At 40.3% G+C, this 22,095-nt stretch overlaps 1 protein-coding gene across 1 annotated transcript in view; it reads left to right on the top strand.

The window, feature by feature from the left end:
* The first annotated feature begins 461 nt into the window (after nucleotides 1-461).
* MINDY3 (MINDY lysine 48 deubiquitinase 3) overlaps nucleotides 462-22,095 on the top strand; it is a 44,639-nt gene continuing 23,005 nt past the window's right edge. The window contains exons 1-9 of the mRNA XM_061586743.1: nucleotides 462-674; nucleotides 984-1,299; nucleotides 6,996-7,075; nucleotides 8,824-8,881; nucleotides 10,770-10,943; nucleotides 14,973-15,024; nucleotides 16,291-16,405; nucleotides 18,175-18,248; nucleotides 18,622-18,701. Of these exons, the coding sequence (XP_061442727.1) occupies nucleotides 1,203-1,299; nucleotides 6,996-7,075; nucleotides 8,824-8,881; nucleotides 10,770-10,943; nucleotides 14,973-15,024; nucleotides 16,291-16,405; nucleotides 18,175-18,248; nucleotides 18,622-18,701 (730 nt within the window). The 5' untranslated portion in view covers nucleotides 462-674; nucleotides 984-1,202. The remainder of the gene's footprint in view (nucleotides 675-983; nucleotides 1,300-6,995; nucleotides 7,076-8,823; nucleotides 8,882-10,769; nucleotides 10,944-14,972; nucleotides 15,025-16,290; nucleotides 16,406-18,174; nucleotides 18,249-18,621; nucleotides 18,702-22,095) is intronic.

Genomic DNA, 22,095 nt, shown 5'->3' with positions numbered 1-22,095 from the left:
ATATTGTATAATGTTATGCTTTTATTTATTTCTCTCTTGCTTGTTTTATGTGTTCTTACATATATTACTGTATTGTGGTTGATATGGTTTTGAGTTGTTTGTCTTCTTTCTATTTTGCAATATTTTAAATTGTCAAAAAAATAAAAAATTAAATCCAGTCCATGTGAACGCCTCTTCATAGTTATCTCTATGCTCATAGAGCATTCTAACAGGAAGCGACAACCGTGAACAACTCTTCCATTTTTCAAAATACTTCTTTGTGCTATCCTGCCTCCTACCCATGAATGATTACAACCTATAGTAGCTAGTCCCGTCTCCGACTTCCACTACACTCCGTTGATTGGCTCGCCTTCGTGCCTGTCATGCAGCTTAGTCAAATCAGAGCCAGCCCCAGTCCTATTGTCGATTGGCGTGTGCTGAGCGTGTTTATGTGTATGCTGTTCACCCGGCCCCATTCTGGCCGTGTTCTGCTCCCTGAATCCAGAAAGGCGGGGAGAAGAGCCCTTGCTTTGCTGCCTCTGATTTGATCGGGCATTTGTATGTCAGTGGCTGCTCCAATGAAAACCACCCGTAGTGCCCAACCCCGCCATTCAGTATTATTACTGAGCTCAGGGGACGGAAGGGAGCGAGCGACTCAGAGAGACAGGGGTGAGGGGAGAAGAGCGGAAAGGCGGGTCAGTATCTCACCACAACATACACGGACAGAGAGATGGATAGAGGCGCTCCTCGCACGGAGGGTGGGGAGACGCGTTGGTGGGGGCGGCTTCCTCAGTTTTTACACACTGAAGCAAATACGTTCTCTGAGGAAATTTCCGGCTGCGAGAGGGCGGCGCTGCTCAGCTTGGCCCTCGTGTGAGGGGGGCGGGGAAAGCGCCTTCGCTGCTCCTGCTGGGCCTCTTCTTTCTCTCCACCCCCCCTTTTCCCCTCCTGCCCTTTTGGACATCTCCTGTTGAGCACCCGCCGCTTAAACTGCTCTCTTTTAGGCCTGGCAGCCCAGAGTGTGAGGAGGAGCCGCCGCCGTTTGAGATCACCTCGCCCCGGCCGCCGGTTTTCCGCCTCCCGCACCTGCCCATGTTCAGGGAAAACCGGTTCGCAGCCGCCTCTCATCCGCCGCTGCCGCCCGTCTGCCGCCGCTGCCTTTCCACCACCGGGAGTGGCCTCCCCAGCCGCCCGGCCCGAGAGCCGCCCCCGCTGACGCCGCCATGGCTGAGTTGGGGCAGGAGGTCGTCCACCTGGTGTGGGGCAAGAAGCCCACCTCGCAGGGCCTCGCAGATACCATCTTCTGCCGCTGGGCGCAAGGTACTTCACCGCCCCGCCCTCTTTCTCCTACTACCCCCCCTTCCTTTTCCTTCATTCACTTTGTAAATTTTCCTTTTGCCTCGCATCCTTCACACACGTCACTATCAGTTCTCTGAAACAAGGTTTTATCTTCACTCCAGATCTTCCCAGGGACCCAGGATTTATTACATTAATCTTCTAACTCAGAGGGATTTATTAGCTGGCGTGGGGAATTCCGTGCTGGCCTGGCCAGCGGACCTGGTTGTTATCGCCCCACCCCTTGGTGGGCCAAACTTGACAGGTGGACACGACCACCCATCTGTCAATTACCTGATGTCATAGTTGTCAGGACTTCAAAGTGCAGCGCGGGGTTTGAAAGCCTTTTTGGAAGCAGCTTGGTGCCTTGCTGGAGGAGGGGAAAGTGATTTCCATTCAATGGAAACTGCATCTGCCTCCCCATGCTGCTCCTTTAAACCTCTGATTTTGGAGGTTTAAAGGGGCAGCATGAAGTGGCTTCCAAAGGGATTTAAGGCACTCTGCCTGGCTCTTTTAAACTTCTGATTTTGAAGACTTAAAGGAGCTGGGTGGGGTGCCTTGCAAAGCACTTTGGAAGCCACTCTGTGCTGCTGCTTTAAACCTCGGAAATCAGATGTTTAAGGTGGGCAGGGAGAAGCAGTTTCTATTGAATGGAAACTGCTCGCCGTCCTCAAGTAAGGCACACTCCTACTGTGCATCAATTGATGGGTGGTTTTGAGCATGCCTTGCTCCAGAGGAACAATTGGCAGCCCATCCTGCCCTTACTTATTCCACACTTCACGTTGCGAGCCAAAAGGAGAGGCCTGGTGAGCCAAGTCTGGCCTGCAGTCCGGAGGTTTGCCACCTCTAGCTCATAAGAAAGGCAAGGCATTCATAGTAGTTGTGGCATTGTTCCTATTTATTAAATCCTACTGGCAGAGACTTGCATACTTTGTGGCTTAGAGAATAAGGGTTTTTGTCATTTATATCTCCTTTCTTCCTCTGTCTCTCTCCACTCTCCTCAATTGTTGTACTGCACTAGTGAGATGAGATATATCCTCTCCCCTTAATATTTATTCCTTCAGATATCTTTCCCTTTTCTTAAACAGGCAGAAAGGGATCCAAATATACCACGTGAAGGCATAATAATGATAGATGTTAATATCTCTTTCCTCTCCCATACCTTTTACACTATGAGGTTGGGAAACCCTCTCTCTTGGTCTGTAAGAATCACTGACATAGTTACTACTACAAACTGGTGTATTTGTTATCTCCAGTAGGAGATCAAATGCATCTTTTTCTACTCCTTTGCCTGTGGCCATGAACAGAATAGCATTTTCTTCCTGCTCTGTGTGGTAAACAGTGCTACTGTGTTCAGCACAGTTTTATTGCTATTTGTAATAACTATCCCACATTGTTTCAATGAATGGTATTGGTTGTATTTGGTCACGTGTGTAAGTCAAGTGTCCCAGGCTTCCTTATAATGGTCATTCTAACCACTAGTTGTTCTGCTGGGTTTCCAAAATGTCTTCCTGCATGTTATGCTTTCTATCTTGCTTGACAAGGTTGAGAGAATGCCTGATGCCTTGGCTATGCAGACACCTAGAAAATTGGTGCTAGTATATCTGAAATATTTTTGGTCTCCTAGCAAGGGTTGCTTTTAAGAACTGCTTGGGATATGATATCCTTTTAGTGTCCTTTCACATAGAATATTAGATCCCTACAGCCTATATAGAAAAAGGCTTCAACATTTTCTCTGCTCCAAGCTTGACCTTCGCTTTCTTGACACAAGTAATGGTGCAACATTGATTGCGTTGATAATGTTGTTTATCAGTAGTTTGCTCATCAATAATGAATATAAAAACCTTGCAAGTTAATAACTTTTTTCCTTTTTTGGGGGGGGGATATTTTCTAACCTGAATGTTAATGCGTTTTGATCTTGATAGATAGAAAGAAGCTATGGATTGTTTCTACTTGGTAATGTTTTTATTATATTCTCTTAAAAATGTTTGTAGCCATTGACTAAATAGAAGCTGCTAAATCTGTGAACAGTGCAAGATTGTAACTATTTATCTTAAGATTCAATCCTGTAGCCCGTTTAAAATAACCACTGATACAACCTAGCCTGTATATATACTTATGCAGCAGTAACAATAAGTGGGAAAGTAAAACATGTTGATGAATGAATGCAACAATCGCATGCACAGCTGCTCTTGTCTTTGTAGAAGGCAACATCTTCACTAATCAAAATGTTGTACAGTAGGACCCCGCTTTACGGCACTTCGTTCATGCGGCGGTTTTCAGTCAGGGAAAGGCCCCGCTCCTACAGTGCTTGTTCCACTAATACGGCGGTTTTTTTCCGTCGTGTGCCATTTTGATGTCATTTTTGCGTGACGTGGCCCATTATAGTCTATGGGGCCCCACTTTACGGCGATTTCTGCTTTACGGCGGGGGCCTGGTCCCTAACCCGCCGTATTAGCGGGGCCCTACTGTACCCAGGTAACTCCTTGGCAGCTCTACAGGCAAGAAACCTCCTAATGAGGCAATAACTTAACCCATTCCATTATTTCCCTCAATTTGAATCTGAAATGCAAGACAAACCACACTAGTGAAATATTTGTTTTGAAATAAAAGTTATCTGAAGAAAGAGTATAAGAATTATTGTTCGGACACTTGGCTTCTTGCTGTGGGAAGCTGCTCCTGTTTGCTTTCCTACATGCAATCTTGTCCACAGTTGATGTGTTTTCTTATCAACAAAACATGCATTTACAGCTATGATCATGTTCCAAATGTGTTAACTGATATTTGTATCTGTGTACACAATAACCATTGGAATCTCAGAACCCAAGAATTACAGAGCTGCCCTTGTTTGCTTTCAGTGGTCCACTTCATATGTCACATTTAAACGATAGACTGTGGTTTGATGTGAATGAGCAGTGTGCTGGTTTGTACTGCTCAAAAGTTCCCAAGGTACTCCTCCTTCAATCCTGCTGCTGCGCCACAGACGAAACAAGCCAGATGGCTTGTCATGTTATTCAGACCTGGGCTTGAGGTCCATTTCCCTCAAGCAAATAACAAATGGTAAGCCAAGAACAAAACTTGGTTACCACTCATAGTTTGTTTAGAGGAAGCCTGTCTTCCATGTTTTCTACAGGTGTTCTTTGTGTGATGAAACAGCATAATCCCATATTATGTTGTTCTCTTGTACATTCAGTTTCCCAGTTTGGGAACTGCTATTTCCCTCTTTTTTTCTGCTTTGCATAGGTATGGGGGTTTGGATATTGCATTATTTGTTTGTTACATTTCTATGTGTGTGCTCAGTTAACTTTCTGGAACGTATATGCGCTTGTGGCTATCTGTCATTAGTTACTGTTAAGCTATTGCCTTATGCCCTGTTGTTTGCCTGGTTCTGTTAGGGCTTTTTTGCTGAAGTCTGGGTAGGGGACCTCTTCAAGTTTTAGCAACAGGATAACATGTTGGTAAGAGGGCAGGGCAGCCAGTGTTCCCTGATAGTTGACATTTCGCTATTTTGAGGGGCTGAAGGAAGTTATGCATGGATCAAATTATTAGTTTTTGAGGGCTGGCTAGAGTTCTGTTAGTGTATAAGAGGACGGGGGGGTGCATGTGTTGTATTCAGAACACACTTGCAAGAGTGGACAGGCTTGTGGCTTTAGGTATTTGAAATCTCACATATGAACGGTCACAAATCTCTGAAGTGCATTAACCAAAGAAAAAGGATGAAACCTTATATTCTCACGTTGTTGTTATTATTTTATAACCAGCCTTTTCCCCAGAATTGGGATGCAAGGCGGCTTACAAAAATGAAAACAAACAGCTCAAAACATATAAATAAAACTTACAGAAAGATATAATTAAAATCTTATTAAAACTATAGAATTTAAACCATTTAAAACATAACAAAAAACCCACACAAAATAAAAATCTGTAAAATGGCACCTGATTAATTAGCCCTTGCAGTCAGTTCCCAAAAGCCTTCGGAATAGAAAAGTCTTCCCCTGCTGACAGAAGGACAACAAGAAGGGAGCTAGTCTAACCTCTGTAGGAAGGAGGTTCCAGAGCCTGGGGGCAGCCACTGAGAAGGTCCTCTCGTGTTCCCACCAGATGTGCCTGTGAGGGTGGTGGGACCAAGGGATGTGCCTCCCCCGAAAATCTCAGAGTTTGGACAGGCTTGTATGAGAAGATTCACATTGGTTGGCAAGATTCCAAACTATTTAATTCAAAATTATCAACTGTACTGAAATATTTTGGTCAGAATGTTTGAAAGAACAATAAGTTGGAAGCATAAGATGAAGAAAACCCAACGACATAATTATTTTAAAGGAGGGTTCTTTTGCAAGGATGGGTAAAAACATTCGGTTGGATGTTGGCATTGTAGCAAAGTGTCTAATACTGGGTATTCACTTTGTGTGATAGACTTGGTTTTCACTATTTTCCACACCCCCAGACCTTTTGTGTACACAATAAAGTGTCACATTATCTGGTACCTACTCATGTAGACAATGTGTAAACTTGGCTGACTGTGGACATAGCTGCAGTTTCTGTGTTTGCAAAACCTGAAACAAGTGGTTTTGTGATTGTATGTAAGAGAAAAGTGTGAAGTGCTCTTTTTTGCTTTTGGTAAGACTGGATAATCATTCCTGCCACAAATATATGCCACAATATTGATTGAATAAACTGTTGCCATCTGTCCTGTTGACTTGGGTAATATATTTTATACTTTACTTCCCGCTCTCCTCATTTGGCTGGTTCTTCTTGTGGTTCTGATGTACCTTCTCTTTCCCCAGCCCCCACTCGCCATTTATATTGGGTTGGAGTAGAAGCTTGCAAGCTCTGCACTACCTTTGTCTTAATACAGGCTTCAGTTATTGAGTCAGAAAATGGTTTTACCTGTTTTATTTATATAACTGTTTTATATATGTTGTTATATTGTAAACTGCTTTGGAATGCCTCATGGGAAGCAGTTCATAAATGAAATTATTATTAATAGTTGGACTTGAAGAACCCACTTCAGTTCTTGTTTAAGAAGAGAAGTAGTGGGATATGATTAAAAAAAAAAGAATACAGGTTTGTCAATGGCTGTAACGCTTGTATTAGCATGAGGTTGTAACAAATTCCAAATGGCCCTTGCCAAACCAGACAAAGCAAAATTTGCAGAATGGGTCAAGAGCCAAATGAAAGTTATTGATATACCTGGTGTAGGAAAAGGCATATTTAATTATGTTATTCATTAATTAAATTTTTATCCCGCCTCTCCTCTCAGAAGGAGCCCAGGGTGGCAGGACTGACAGGCATCTAGAATGCTTAGTTGATCCTTACCAAAGCAAGTGATTTGGCAGCTAAGCGATGGCAAAACTAAATCTCATTGCTCTAGCCACTTGTCTATACTGTCACATTTTTAACAGAAAGAAGGTGGGAAGAATAAGGATATGAATGCTCAAGAAATGAAAGTTGCTTACTACCACTTCCCAAATAGAATTAGGTTGATGTACGTTCCCAAGAACATCAGTACAATGAATTGATACTGTGAAAAGAGTGGAGTAGGGTTTGGGATTTATTAGGCAGAGACAGAATATTGAAAGTAGCACTCTGTAGTTTGTTCTTGATAAGGAATAAGCATGGGAGGCTGTTAGTTGTTTCCAAAGCAAAGTGACCATTAACACTATCTTGGTTCCTCCTATTAGGGTTTGTATTTAGTGAATCGGAATCTACTGCATTAGAACAATTTGAAGGAGGCCCTTGTGCTGTGATTGCACCCATTCAGGTAATACTACAGAAACTTGTGGAAACTAGGTAGATTTGAAATTTCTGTTTTCACCTTTTGTCCTTTAGCTTACATGATAACATAAAGTGCACACAATAGGCAAGTGGGTGGGTTTACTTTAGGTGGCTACCCTCTGTATGTAGACCTGTTGTAAGTAGTACTGATTTGATGCTATCAATGCTGATATTTCAAGCTATTGTTATCTGCAGCATTAATAGAAAACATAAAATCTAAACACTTGCAGTTGTAGATAGGTGTCTGAGAACTAATCTGTTCCATGTCTTTCTGCAGCATTTAACTCTTGATAAAGGTAATCAATGTTTTAATCATTGCAGGTAGGAACAGATTTATAGTTCCGTACTTACTTATTCCTTAAATTTATATCCCGCCCTTCCAGTTGGAGCAGCAAACACAAACACTTCAAAACATCTTAAACAGACTTTAAAATATATTAAAACAAAACATCTTTAGAAACATCTTTTTTTAAAAAAAATCTTTTAAAAGTATCTTAAACAGCAATTCCAACACAGACTCATACTGGGATAAGGTCTTGACTTAAAAGGCTTGTTGAAGGAGGAAGGTCTTCAGTAGGTGACAAAAAGATAACAGAGGGCACCTGTCTAATATTTAAGGGGAGGGAATTTCAAAGGGCAGGTAGCACAGCACTAAAGGTCCCCTTCCTCTGTTGTGTGGAATGGACCTCCTGATGAAATAGTATCTGCAGGAGGCCCTCAACTGCAGAGCACAGTGATCAACTGGGTATGTAAGAGGTAAGACGATCTTTTAGGTATCCTAGTCCTAAGCTGTTTAGAGCTTCATACACCAATACCAGAACTTGGCCCGGTAGCTAATGGGCAGCCAGTGCAATTCTTTCAGTAGTGGGGTGACATGTTGGTGATACCCTTCCCCAGTGAGCAGTTGCGCTGCTGCATTTTGCACCAGTTGTAGCTTCTGGACCAACCTCAAGGGTAGCCCCACATAGAGCGTGTTACAGTAATCCAGTCTGGATTTTACCAGTACATGGACAACAATGCTCAGGCTATCCCAGTCCAGAAATGGTCGCAGCTGTCTTACCAGCCGAAGCTAATAAAAGGCACTCTAGCCACTGAAGTCTCCTTGATCAAGGAGCACCCCCCAGACTACAAGCCTACTCTTTCAGAGGAGTACAACCCCATCCAAAGCAGGCAGTTGACCAATTATCCAAACTCGGGAACCACCAACCCACAGCACCCCCATCTTGGTAGGAATCAGAGTCAGTTTATTGGCCTTCATCCAGTCGACCACTGAGTCCAGGCAGCGATCCAGGGCTTGCACAGCCTCTCCTGATTCAGATGTTACAAAGAAATAGAGCTGGGTATGGTCAGCGTATTGCTGACACCTTGCCCCAAATCTCCTGATAATCGCTCCCAAGGGCTTCATATAGATGTTAAACAGCATTGGGGACAAGACAGCGCAACTACCAGGCTGTCAATTGCTTCAGACATTGTCAGGTTGAAAGATGATAACACAATTGCATGAGAAAATTTATCATGCTTTGTATAGAATTCTCTTATAGTTAAATAATTTATAATTGTACAGCTATCGATAATTCAGCAATAGAGAGCAAAAAGTAAATTGTATCTTTGTATAGAGGAAAAGGACTTCAGTAACTAGAAATGTATTCTTTATTTATTGAAAAATTGAACACTTTGCGTTACTAAAGAACAAATCATGCATATCTGATATGTCAATATTGTCTTTAATATAAGGCATTCCTTCTGAAGAAGCTTTTTACTTGTGAAAAATCTACCTGGAGACAATGTCAAGGTAATCATAAACTTACTTCCCCAAAAGGGTTTTAATGCCGTGCTTGTCAGCAAATTATGTGGTGCTGAGCTAATTATAATTCACTAGTGGTTAGAGCAGCGTTTCTCAACCAGTGTGCCTCCAGATGTTGTTGGACTACAACTCCCATCAGCCTCAGCCAGCATTGCCAATGGTCAGGAAAGATGTGAATTGTGGTCCAACAACATCTGGAGGCACACTGGTTGGGAAAGGCTGGGTTAGAGTGTTGGACTACGACCTGGGAGACCAGGGTTTGAATCCCCACACAGCCATGAAGCTCACTGGGTGACCTTGGGCCGGTCACTGCCCCTCAGCCTCAGAGGATGGCAATGGTAAACCCCTTCTGAATACCGCTTACCATGAAAACCCTATTCATAGGGTCACCGTAAGTCAGAATTGACTTGAAGGCAGTCCATTTCCATTCATTTTTCATGAGCAATGTGCTTTTGCAGTAATATAACAATGCATTTGTACACTAATTGCAATGTTTGCTGATTATTTCAAAATGGAGGATACAGAATTCAGCATTACAAACTTTTAAGTGGGGCTCAAGAAAGGCCAAAGCCTACAAACAAAATCATCATGCAAATTAGACAAGTGGCAGAAATGTCACTGTATGTGTTTTATTCTGACTGGACAATTTGTCTTGTTTTTACAAAACTTGTTGGTGATTTTATCTTGGGACTGCAGAAGGTGGCCTTATCTAATGTATCATTGTGTTCAGCAGGGATAAGTGGAAGCTCTTGGAACTCTGGGACCTTTGTTCGCCACCTTGATTTTCTAAGGCTTAGCAGAAATTACCTATGTGTAGCTTTTTCTAGAAGAAATAGCGAACAGGGATCTGCCAAAGCTATCAGCTTGTAAGCACACATAAAAATAGGTTCTTAAGGTTGAATTAATTTATATTGCAAACAGATAAAAATATGTACTGTATATATTAAGTGCTAATAGCATTTTTAAGAGAGGCTGAATTTATCAAGTGACTTACTCTGAATTAGCTCCCGGAGGTGTCCCACAAGCAAAGAAATCTTAGCTGTGGCCTTTCTCTTCATCATGCCTCCCTTGCTCCTTTTTCTTACTTCTCCCCTCCCTGCTGACAGGAGTTGGAGGGGTGTGTGAGAGAAGGTGGTGGTCTGGTTTGGACATAATGCTAAACAATGGTTGTGTGAAGGAGACTACGTGGGTTCAAGCCCTCTCTCTTCCTCTGGCATGGTACACAGAGGAGATAGTTGGCACCCATTTCCTGGTTTAAACTAACTTTTATTTTTACATTCATACCAAACTGTAACTAGTTTATACTATGGCTTATATGAAACAGTATCAGACCATGGCTTACGACTTGGGCCTGTTTCAATATCCCATAGTTTAAACAAGCCACCGTTGGTTCTGAATCAAACAATAAACTGTAGTTTAAACCTGTAAATTGATGCTTCCAATCTCCTCCTCTGTGGCTGCATTGGAGGAGGGGAGGGAGGAGTATGTGAACCAAAACTTACCCTGGCTCATTCCTGTTTCTCTAAACAATGTTTTAGCATTATGCTGGAATCAGTGAGAACCACATGACTGAAAGAGGGAGTGAACCAATACGAGGAAGAGATCTTTGCATGCCTGAATGTCTTCCTCCCTTTTCTCCTGTGGCTCAACACTTGAATCAAGTAGAGAACTTGGATTGGTAGCTGAGGTATCAAGGTAGCCTCAAAGTATAGATTTGATTGGGAAACTGCCAGTTGCCATTCCTTCTTCTAAGCTGCCTTAAATCTGCCAGGTTGTAAGGAAAACACTGGGTGAGATTAAATAATAAATATTGGTAGGTGTTTTCATATAAATGCCCTCTCAAAAATTCTGTTTGTTCTGACTTTGAATATTTCAGAGGAAGAGCAGAAGAATCTCCTCTGTCATACCTTAACTGAAATTTTGGAACTGGCTTGCTCTGATCATTCAGAATCATACTGTTTGGTAACATGGCAAAGAGGAAAGTCTGCTGAAGAAACTGCTAGTATTTCTGAGAGTCCAGCTGAGTCAAGCCATCAAGAAGATCAGCCTTGTAAGATATGTCTTGTGTAACATGATTCCGAGCACTCTTTCGTTTTCGTTTACAAGCTTTATTCTGTAAATTTGTTTTTATTGTATTGTTGATCTTTTCTTCTGTTCCAGTTCTCTTATGGTACTAATTGGTACTAATATTAAGCTCAGTACAGACTAATTTAAGTGCCATTGATCTAAGACAAGCGTGACTAGTCTGCCTCCCCATGTTGCTAGACTCCAACTCGCATAATCCCTGACCATTGGCCATTCTGGCTGAGGTGGATGGGAGTTGTAGTCAACATCTGGAGAGTTACAGGTTAGCCACTCCTGATCTAAGGCTATCCACAAACACTCTTAGACCTAGTGTTGCACCCCATTTTATGGTGCTAAGCAACCCATATCTTATAAAGATTATATTAAAAACCCTTTGATTAAATGAAATTGTGCCCTAATGAATCAGGCAGCAGATTTTATAGCAATATTTTTCTTTCATAAGAATTTAGAAATTCTGATGATGACAGGCATCTGAGAAGAGTCATTCCCCAGTCTCTCCCCCACCTTGTAAGACGGTGCTTGATGTGATGTGTGTAATCTAAGAACTTAAGAAGTATCTCTTATATGCAAATTTGCATCTATTTTAATATTGATTAAAAATCATAAGCTTGATCAACTGATCAATTTCATTGAAGAAGACCAGAAGTGGGTGATTTGCAGACAACTTGCAGCCCTCCAAGTTACTTTACTGTCCTGTGGTTCCTTTGAGTTACTCTAACATTTGTTTAATCTTACATAATTTAGACTTGTCCGTACCCTCCTCCCCATACATCCCTCCCATCTTTCCAGAGCATCCCCTAGCCCTCTGGAGCAATTGGAGGCATGCAGAGTGCTGCAAGGGGGAGCAGATTAAGAGTATGTCCATTGTGTGAACATAAGTCTGTTCCTGTGGTAGACAGACACCACTGGATGTTCCCTATTCTAATGAAAACATAAATATGTGGTCATTCAATTGCAACTCAAATTTTATTTGAGAAAACACAACACAACATTTTGAATTCTAAATTATTATTTGTGATCTAACTGATACCTCTAATATTATAATTGGTAGCTCTTACGTGCATATTGTTGGAAGTAAGGCTCTCTGAGGTCAGTGTGGCTCTGGGAGTAAGGCTCCTGTAGAGGGTTAAAATTGGTAGGAGGTGTCCCTCCACTTCCACACCTCTGCAGTTATTTGGGAGGCCCACAGAGATCTACAAAGCAAAGGAGAAGATGGACTATATAGTGTTATGAGTATAACTACTTTAGATGTCCATGTTCAGTGCAGGAAAAGCAGGAATGAGGAGACATGCAGCATTAGGGTCAAGGCCAGCAGTGTGGTTCTACTTCTCCAAGTTGTGGAGCTCTATAGACACACAATATCTTCTCCTCCCCCCCCCCCACATTCTCTCTATGAAAGTCTAAGTAATATTTTTAAGATGACTGCCATTTCATGTCAGCTAACCAGATGTACCCTGGTGTTCTTGCTCACACCACTATGTCTTTGTCATATAGTTAGTTAAAGCTGGGGGGGGCGTTGTTCTTGGTTGCACAAAATGACTATAAAATGCAGTGTAGAAATTGGCTATGAGTTCATAAAATGGGATGTAATATTGAAAGTCACTAGACAGAATATTTCCTTGTAACTTGTAAAGAAAATAAACATATGTAACTTTCTACTTCCTCTCTTTCTACACTAGCACCAGATCATCTGCTTGCATTTTGCCAGTCAGGCCATTTCTTCATAATTAACTTTTACTTAAACTTTCATTTTCTTTCACTCATATTAATTTTAAAGCCACAGCTTATTGTAACCCAGTGTATTGTAGGAAGCATGGCATGTATATTTGGGAATAGATGTGAAGACTTAAAATTGGAATACCAGGACCCAAAGCACCACCTGCAGTATTCTACACAGAGATTTTTCAGATCACCTTTCTGGTAATAGCACCCCATGAGGCTCACCTGCCAGAAGGAAAAATTGGCAATTTCAAACCTTCCCCACTTACGTGCTGATAAGTAGTAATTAATATCTTTATGTAATGTTTATGGCTTGTGATTTCTTCCTCTTCTCTAAAAGGACAGAAGTAGAAAAAGCTGTTAGCTAGAAAGCCAGTGACTGTTGTCCTTGTTTGACTATGCACTTCTGATGGAATAAAAATATAATTGTAGTTCTTATTCTAATAGTCATAGAACCTTAATATATTTTATAGTGTGTGTTGGTAACTGCAAAAAAAAGTTGAAACTTTAGTAAATCGTGTTTTTTGTACAGATCTGACTTCATAAAAAGTTTTCACATTCCCCTTTATATACATCTTTAAATAGTGAAATGGCTATATAATTCAAACTTTCCTGTTTTACACGGGACTTTTCTTTTCAACAGTATTTGTGTTCCTCTGTTCATAGTTCATTCATCTCTTAACATACTATTCCTGCCATTCCATTCAGTTCAGCAGGATCAGTGAAACTGGCAACAGTAACTGGTCCACAGATTGCCAATTCAAAGTCTACTTGCTTCATCTGCTTTATGTCGTGCACACCTATGACGTGTTTGCCATTCATTGATTGTAATAGTGCTAATTCACAGGTTCAGAGGTATCTTTATATCATTATTCCCCCAGGCTGTGGTGTTCATAATTTGTTTTTATTGGATGCAATCAGTGCATTCATTCGTTCATTTTACAATAGAAATTAGAATGTTTCCATGTTCTTCACGTCCAAAAGTCACCCTATTTTTAATGAGTACAGTTCAAAGAGTTCTTCTACGGAAGATTAATCTGGCAAATTTTAAGGGCTTGTCATTCTTGTAATGTAATACACGTTGCAGAAGCTGAAGGTATGACTTTGTTCTTACAACCTTTTGTTATCCATGTTACAGTTAATCTTAGTAAAGTAGAATTCTGTCTCAGAGCTTGGAAAAGTTACTTTTTTGAACTACAGCTCGCATCAGCCCCAGCCAGCATGGCCACTGGATTGGGCTGATGGGAGTTGTAGTTCAAAAAAGTAACTTTTCCAAGCTCTGTTCTGTCTGCACTGGTTTCCTAGACATTGAGCTTTATTTTCTTTCTTTCTTTACATCCCATCTTTTCTCCCTGTTACTCAAGGTAGTGTACATGTAGTTCCCAGGTAGCCACCCATCCAGGCACTCACTTAGGTTGCAGGGTACATTCAGAAGGGACATGAGGCCACCACCTTGCTGACAGTACCCCAGCCGGCGTACTTTCAACAAGGTGGTGGCCTCACGTCCCTTCTGAACATACCCTGCGACCTACGTTTTAGATGTAAATCATTTTTATGGAAGGCTAACTTAATCGTATCCTCATTATCTAAGTTCAAGAGTCAGTAGTTAGACCCATTTCCCTCATACTTGGTAAGCACAGTAGCTAACTGAGAAGGCATCAGTTGGGTATAGGAAATGCGTACTTCTAATTTAATTACAAAGGAATGGTGATGTAAAGTCTGAACCTGAGAAGACACTAAATGCTGTATTTTTTTTCAACTGTTTGGTTATTTAGCACATGCTTGAGTACGATAGTTTTAAAACAGACAAAAACATTACTTAAAATATACATTCCTAATTCATTGTATTGAGAGAAATGGAATGAAAATACAGCTTTCTCAATGCTGATTCATCTCTGAAATGATTTGTAGAAGGTGCTTTCTAGAAAATTTACTTAATTAGCAGAATTGCGTGTTCAGTATGCTTGCACTTGGTGACCTTGCTGCCATGGGTGTAATAACTTATGCAAAAGAGACCGTGAAAGTTTTCAAGGCTATTGAAATGGTTTGCTAGACTAGACTCGGTATTGCCAAATTGCTTATACCTATATTGTGGAGACCTAACGGAGTTGCATTAAAATAGATTGTGCCATTTAACTATGTGAGTGGAAGTTGGTCCAAAAGAGGGTGGGGGTGGAGTTAAATTATGAAAAGCTTGGATGTATTCTAGCTTGCTGTGTGTTTCTTGTGTCACTTTTTGCCGTGTGTAGTGCTGAAAAGTGTCTCTTGTGTATAGCTGCCTTGGCTGTCGAAGAGCTTGGCTTTGAGCGATTTCATTCATTAATTCAGTAAGTAACATGTTGGAACACTTAAAATACACTATCTTGTAGTTCCCCAATAAACAAAACTTCTTTAAAGTATAAGCTATTCATCTTAATGCAGTTGAACGTCAAGGTTTAAAACATAAACAGGCTCAAGCAAGCTATTGCTTTAAAGATCAAAAACAAATGTGACAGCTGTCCAAATCTGTACTTTTAACTTGATTTTGTTGAGGCCTTAATTCAAGGGCTTATTTTAAAGTTTCAGCATCAACTTAGAAGATTCATAGTTGAGCATCTAAAGTGGTCCTGAATACAAAATTGTGTTTTGAATGACATATTTACAAAAACTGCATGATTTTAAGTAGACCGTGAACTTACTTAATCACCACAATTGAGCAATAGCTATCTTAACTTAAACTCAGATTACACTTCCCAGATGCTCAAAAGCTAAATTGGTACAGGAGGATGGACAGACACCATCCCTAGCAACCAGGGATTCACACTTTGAGGGCAGGCTTTCATAAGTGTCCCCTTACTAACCAACCTATGCTGTGAGAGACTTCTGAATGAAGGCTTTTGGCACAATTCAGCTCTTAGGAGCAGTGAAGAAGGGGCACCTGAACTTACACTGCCAATTAAATGTGTGAGGTAGTGATGGAAGAGGGCATTGTGTAAGAACAGCAATAGGCATATGGCCTTCTGTGCCTACAGTTTTCTGCACTGTGTCCACAAGGGGGCCACTAGCTTCCCTAGTCTTATATTGTTTGAGAATATTTGTTTACAAGAGCAAATACAGAGCTTGGAAAAGTTACTTTTTTTGAACTACAACTCCCATCAGCCCAATCCAGTGGTCATGCTGGCTGGGGCTGATGGGAGTTGTAGTTTAAAAAAAGTATCTTTTCCAAGCTCTGCTATTTCTGCCCATTATGTCATTATCTGCAAGAACAAAATTTAAATAGCCTTTAATGTTGTGATGACCTAAAATAAATGCTGACAATTTTCTTTGTCATATAAGAATTTTTCAGGTCAGAATACAAAACCAGGCTTCTAAAACTGACACATACTGCCATATCAACATTACTAGTACTGTGCACATGCTATAACTATTTTTCTCCAGTAGGCAATTGCTGCTAATTGTGTTGCAAATGTATTGCTCATAGATACTACTGCATGCCCTAAGCATTCAGTTGCACCTTGTGTTACTTAGTGTGTTATCAAATACAAACTTGGACTCTGTAGTTAACTCTCAGAGCCCAACACAATGTCTGACTGGCTTTTGTTTTTAATCTTCAGCAAGCAATCGTTCACAACCTTTCCTGATTTCAAAGAAGCAGTTTGGAATCAGCATTCAGTCTGGACAAACAAATTTGGAGTATTGCTTTTTCTGTATTCTGTGATACTGACAAAGGTTTGTTTTTATTTTAAAAAAATGTTCATTTTCTTAAGCCAACTATGAACAAGTCTCTGGAAATGTAAAATGAATGAAATTTCACTTTAGAATCTGTAAAATGCCCTCCTTAATTTGTAGTAGTTAGGCTTCTAAAACAGATATGCTTTTAAAACCTGTGTTTTAGGATCTCTGTCCTCTCCTTCCCCCACCTGACTATAACTTAATGTTAAACTCATCTTAGTTAAAAGATAATGTTTTGTACTTTACTGACTGGTATTGGTGGTAGTATTTAGTACATAAGCAGGGTAATTCAGTGTTTCATCAGAGCTTGCTTGCTTATTTCTTTCTTTCTTTAATATCCCACCCTTCCTCCCAGTAGGAGCTGAGAACAGGAAACAAAAACTCTAAAACATCTTAAAAATAGACTTTGAAATATATTAAGTCAAAACATCTTTTTAAAAACGTTAAACAAAATGTCTTTAAAAACAACTTAAAAACAAAAGCTTAAACATCTTTAAAAGCAATTCCAACGCAGATGCAGACTGGGATAAAGTCTCTACTTAAAAGGCTTGTTGAAAGAGGAGGTCTTCAGTAGATGCTGAAAAGATAACAGAGAGGGCACCGGGGAGGGAATTCTAAAGGGTTGGTGCTGCTAAAGGTCTGCTTCCTATGTTGTGTGGAATGGAGCCTCCTGATAACATGGTATCTGCAGGAGGCCCTCACCTTCAGCAGTGATCAACTGGGTATATAAAGGGGTAAGACGAGCTTTCCAAGCTGTAAAGGGTTTGTATACCAAAACCAGAACCTTGAACTTGGCCCAGTAGCTAATGGGCATCTTACTCAACCCTGCTACCAAGAGGATGGAGAAAAATAACAATCCTTTAGTCTTCCTTCACTTAAGGAGGTTTCTCAAAGAATATGGGTTGAGGCTATGATATTGCCTTATTGGGGGATTCCTGGGTTGATGGAAGAAAGGAGATGAAGGGACACTGTTCCCTATGCCCATCCCCTTCATTTCCATGTGATGTGTATTACTGCATGGGGCAGGTGCAGGCTGATCTTCTCATACCCTGAATCATTACAGTCCCCACTGTCTGACCTAATCTTCACATTTGGCTTCAGTAATCTATGGTTAGACTTTTTAATATTGGTAAAAGTTTATTTTACGTTATGGGGAAAATGGATGTTGGATAAACCTAAGCCTGTACATGGGAAGGGTTAAATTGTGGATAGAGTAGGGGTGCCCCTGAGCCCCACCCCCAGCATCTCCCCAAAAGTGAAAAGATGCCAGCTGCTTTTTAGATCTTAGTGTGATTAGTGTATAGGTCTGAGGTTTGGTTTGATTGAATGTATTTTGAAACCTCCCTGTGAATTGGAACTCTGGCTTATAAGGTTTTCCAACTGTGGGGGCAGCTTCTTAGCACATTAAATGGAACACAGTTGAAAACCCATGCAGACCTTTACATTAACTGTATGAAGACCTAGATAGCAGCTGACTTCCCTGGGAACATTGGGAGTGGGGCTTGCTTGCCCAGTTTAACTTTCCCATGTTCAGTGAACATCTGAACATGGCTGTGGTTAGCAATTCAATTGTCTTGTCAGAACAAATTGGTCAAAGTGAAGGACAAACTAGTCATCAGTACCTGTACTTTCTGCTACCAATTTTTAGGTTTGTGGGAGAAATTTAAGGGGTAGTTATTCATGTTAAAAGAAAGACATGGATGTAAGTAGCAGGAAGATACGGCCACTATACCAGTAAATATACAGAAAGTTTTTCTGGTTTCTAGGGCATTGAAAATATAAAAAATGAAATTGAAGATTCAACTGAGCCGTTGATAGACCCAGTTTACGGTCATGGAAGGTAAGCTCTGGTTTTTCTTATACTTAAGCAAAGTACTGTCTTATTTTCTGAACAAATGACACTAGAAATACAGTTAAGTATTAACTACAAATAAATTGATGGCAAATGTGTTGGACAGTATTTTATCTGGAGATCTCTTGTATTTTTAACACCTATTGATTTGTGTTGGGAGGTATGTATGCATTTAGACCTCATAAACTAAAATGGATGCCCCGGCCATCAGAAAAAAGTACACGTTAAGTGCATGTTGCACTTCACAGTATCTCCTACTTTTAAAGAAACTATTTGTTAGCACCATCTGAATTACTTTGTTTAGAAAACAATAAACATAATTTAATTTGCAAATCTAAACGCTTGTTTTCTTCCTATTAAGCCAAAGCTTAATTAACCTCCTGTTGACGGGGCATGCTGTATCTAACGTTTGGGATGGAGACAGGGAATGCTCAGGAATGAGTAAGTTTAGATTTGTGTTTGCTGTGATGTGGCATAAAGAATTTGTATATTAAATATTGACTTATTTTGAATTTGAATTGTATACAGATCTTATAAACTAAAGCTGTGGCTTTATAAGAATGCTTGTACTATGGTTATTTCATTATTATTGCCATCTTACATTATTCCACTTTCGTTGTCATGCTTCTTGGTTGCCAAATTCTAGTCAGGTGTTCTTGGTAAACTGGCTCCCCCTGAAATTCTGTGAGATTTGAATGCTAGAAAAAGTTGTTGGATTTCTAAAGGAATAGAATAATATAGAGAATCGGGACTTGGCTTTTGTCCATTTTTAGCTAATTAACATGTATATTGTACTTGTGTATCTGTGCTTTTTAAGTAAACTTACGTTCTTTGGTTTACCACAAGATGGCAGTAAGCCCTAAGGAAGTAAAGATTTTAGAATTGCCATGTTGGTGGGGGAGGGAATCATCTTCAAAATCTTTTAGTAGCTATGAAAGACATTTTACAAGATAGTTTCTGCAGGATAAGAATGTAATGCCTTTGCCTCCCATTGATAAGCATTTATATCTTGAAGTAGGAAGGCTGTTAGTGGTTTTATGTCACCAAACCATCTTGACAACGTGCTCATAAGAAACCTGACAGAATCAGTTCTTGAATCTAGGGGTTGTGGCCTTATTGAAATGAAAAATAAATGCATGCAGGTGATTCACTAATTTAATTCCCATGTTGCTTTTGTTTACGTTTCTGTTCTCCCACAAAGTGTTTGTCTCTAATTTATTGCCATTTTTAGCCATTTGGTTATAAATGAATCATTGAAGAATGATTAGGAAACTTGAAACTTTAACAATGTAGTTCATTTTGTTTTTCCAGGCAGAATGTTAAGATTAACAATGGGGAAAATCAGTATAGAGTGGATGATAATACTGACCATTACAAAGATCAGATATAGACTGGACACAGCACAATAAAGTATTCTTTGGGTCAAATTGTGTGTTACACATAAATGCATACAGTGAAGCCCTGAAGACAAGTTGTTAAAAAATGAAAAGTTCCCATGGGGGAGGTGCTTAATCCGTTCCTTGCCAACTTGTTTTTCTGTTCCATACTGGCTCCTCCCTAAAATTACATTCCTGTGGAGTTCCACACGCATTCTTATCCTGCTTTTTATTTTCTATGAAAATAACTCTTGAGTTTTCCTTTCACACTTTTATGTATAACTTATAGTTTGCCCCTAACACAAACTGAAATGATACAGAGGTCCAATGAAGGCAATATGCTGACTCTCTGCTAACTTCATTAGTAACAATGAATGGATGGCAGTTACAAATAAATATTGGACAAGTTTGGCAATTTCAAAGTTTTTAGCTTTGTTTACTAAATACAAGTAAAATGAACATGTTAAATTAGATCACTCTCTAGTACATAAAAACATTTCCGATGCAAACTGAACATTTTCTGATGCAAAGTACTCTATGTAAACTGCCATACAACCTTGCTACCATGTATTTGCCACTGTTTGCATATGGAGAAAATTATACATCAGTCCTTTAAATCAGTGGTGGCATGAAGCTGCTGGGCAAACAAGAAAAAAATGTCAGTTCATGATAAAGTTTTCCTGAGTATGAAGATGAAACCAGACTGAAACCTAGATCAGGAATAATAGAACTTAAATAGTAGACTTCAACACTTATGGGGGTGTGGACAGATGGAGGGACACATAGATGAACAAATTAGAAAGGGTTCTGGGGAACCTCCCAGCTTTTTAATGGGATGAATAAGACTATATATTTATATCTATCCAGATGCAGACCTAAGCAGCTTTATGGTTAGGGTGTCTTCATGGCATACCCTAGACGTCACCAACCGTTTTGGACCAGTTGGCACACCTTGAATTTTGAGAAGGTGCAGAAGCTGTCAGTCACAAAATGGCTACCATGAGAGTGTTGCATAACACAAAATTAGAGAGAGTATACTAAATGCTGCTTCTCTTCCCCTGCCCATCTCATGTTCACCATTTGAAGTCAGCTATGTCATGGTGGTCCTGACAGTGGTGATACTACTGTTACTGTTAAAGAAACAAGAACCCTGCCTTTCCCAAACCCTAGGTGGCCATACTATACAAACTTATTGGCTAAAAACAGTGACAGGCTGGAGCAGCCTGACTGTTTCGTTTCACAGAAATTGCTTAGAAAGGTACCTGCACATTTTGCTTCATAACTTTTTTCTAGGAGGGCTAGAGACTTAAAAAAAAAGTTCAGAGTCTGGGTTCCCTGCCTGGGGTACCAATGAAGGCATTAATGGGTGCTGGATAGGCGACCCCTGCATACCCTATACCTGCTCTGAATAGGGGCTGAACTAATTGCACAAGTGTCAAAACATTTTTGAGAAAAGATTTAAAATTCTGACTCGCTCTTGGATTCTGTTCCTCATGGTAACATTATTATTTATTACATTTATCAGTTGCTTTATACAAAGAAAGTGACTTGACAAGATAAAATATACTACATAAAAGCAAATTAAAACCAAAAATTTAAAATACTCATCCAGCAACTTATTAATAATGGCAAATCCTACCCACCCCACTAAAAGATGAGCTATAGAAGGCAATGTAATTACCAAAGGACTGTGTAAACAAAAAGGTCTTTACCCTTTTTTGAGGGGGGCGGGTCCTCTGCTGGTGTTCCCGAGACCAATCTTTAATTTTATGCTTCCATCATAGTGATTTGTACTAGGGATGTGCATTGGCTCTGCGTGTAACCCAAATAACATGGCAAATTAATGTATTCTGAGCAGATTCTCCCATTCTCAAGTTGGGTTGCACTGTTAAGCTGTGTCGAAGTGGATCAAGGAGTCCCCAACCTTCCAAGAAGCGCTATGGCCAAACATGAAATGCATGACCCCTCCCCGCAACATACATACACATATGCTTGAGAGGGAATTTTATTTTATTTATATTTTATTTTGACAAGACAGGCCTAGCTTTTAATCACAGTTAATTATTTTCTCAGAATACACCAATCACAGTAACTTGGGGGAGGGATGTTGAAATGAAAATAAACAGAGTTCTTCACATGGGTTATCATTCTCCACGTTTTGACTGTGAGCACAGGGCATAAGCAACAGCATTAGACTTTTAGGTTGGCCTGCATTTTTGAACTGGTCTTTTCCCTAACAATTAAAAAAAATAGCTTGTTAATTGTTTGTAACAAGGTTAAAGTCAGCTAGGATGATAGCCCTTGGACCTATCTGTCTGAACTCTGGCAGGTTTCTTACTCAAGGAAACCTCCCTTGTGCCCTCAGTTTCAAACTGATTGCTCCCTCAAAATAGGGGAGGAAATGTGACTCCTATTTTCCCATCCCAAAACAAGTAAAGTTTGTCCTTGTGGAGAACCGC

This window comes from Rhineura floridana, chromosome 10 (assembly GCF_030035675.1).
Source record: "Rhineura floridana isolate rRhiFlo1 chromosome 10, rRhiFlo1.hap2, whole genome shotgun sequence".
NCBI lineage: Eukaryota > Metazoa > Chordata > Lepidosauria > Squamata > Rhineuridae > Rhineura > Rhineura floridana.
Note: the sequence above shows the minus strand (reverse complement) of the source record. Positions and strands in the feature narration are given on the sequence as shown.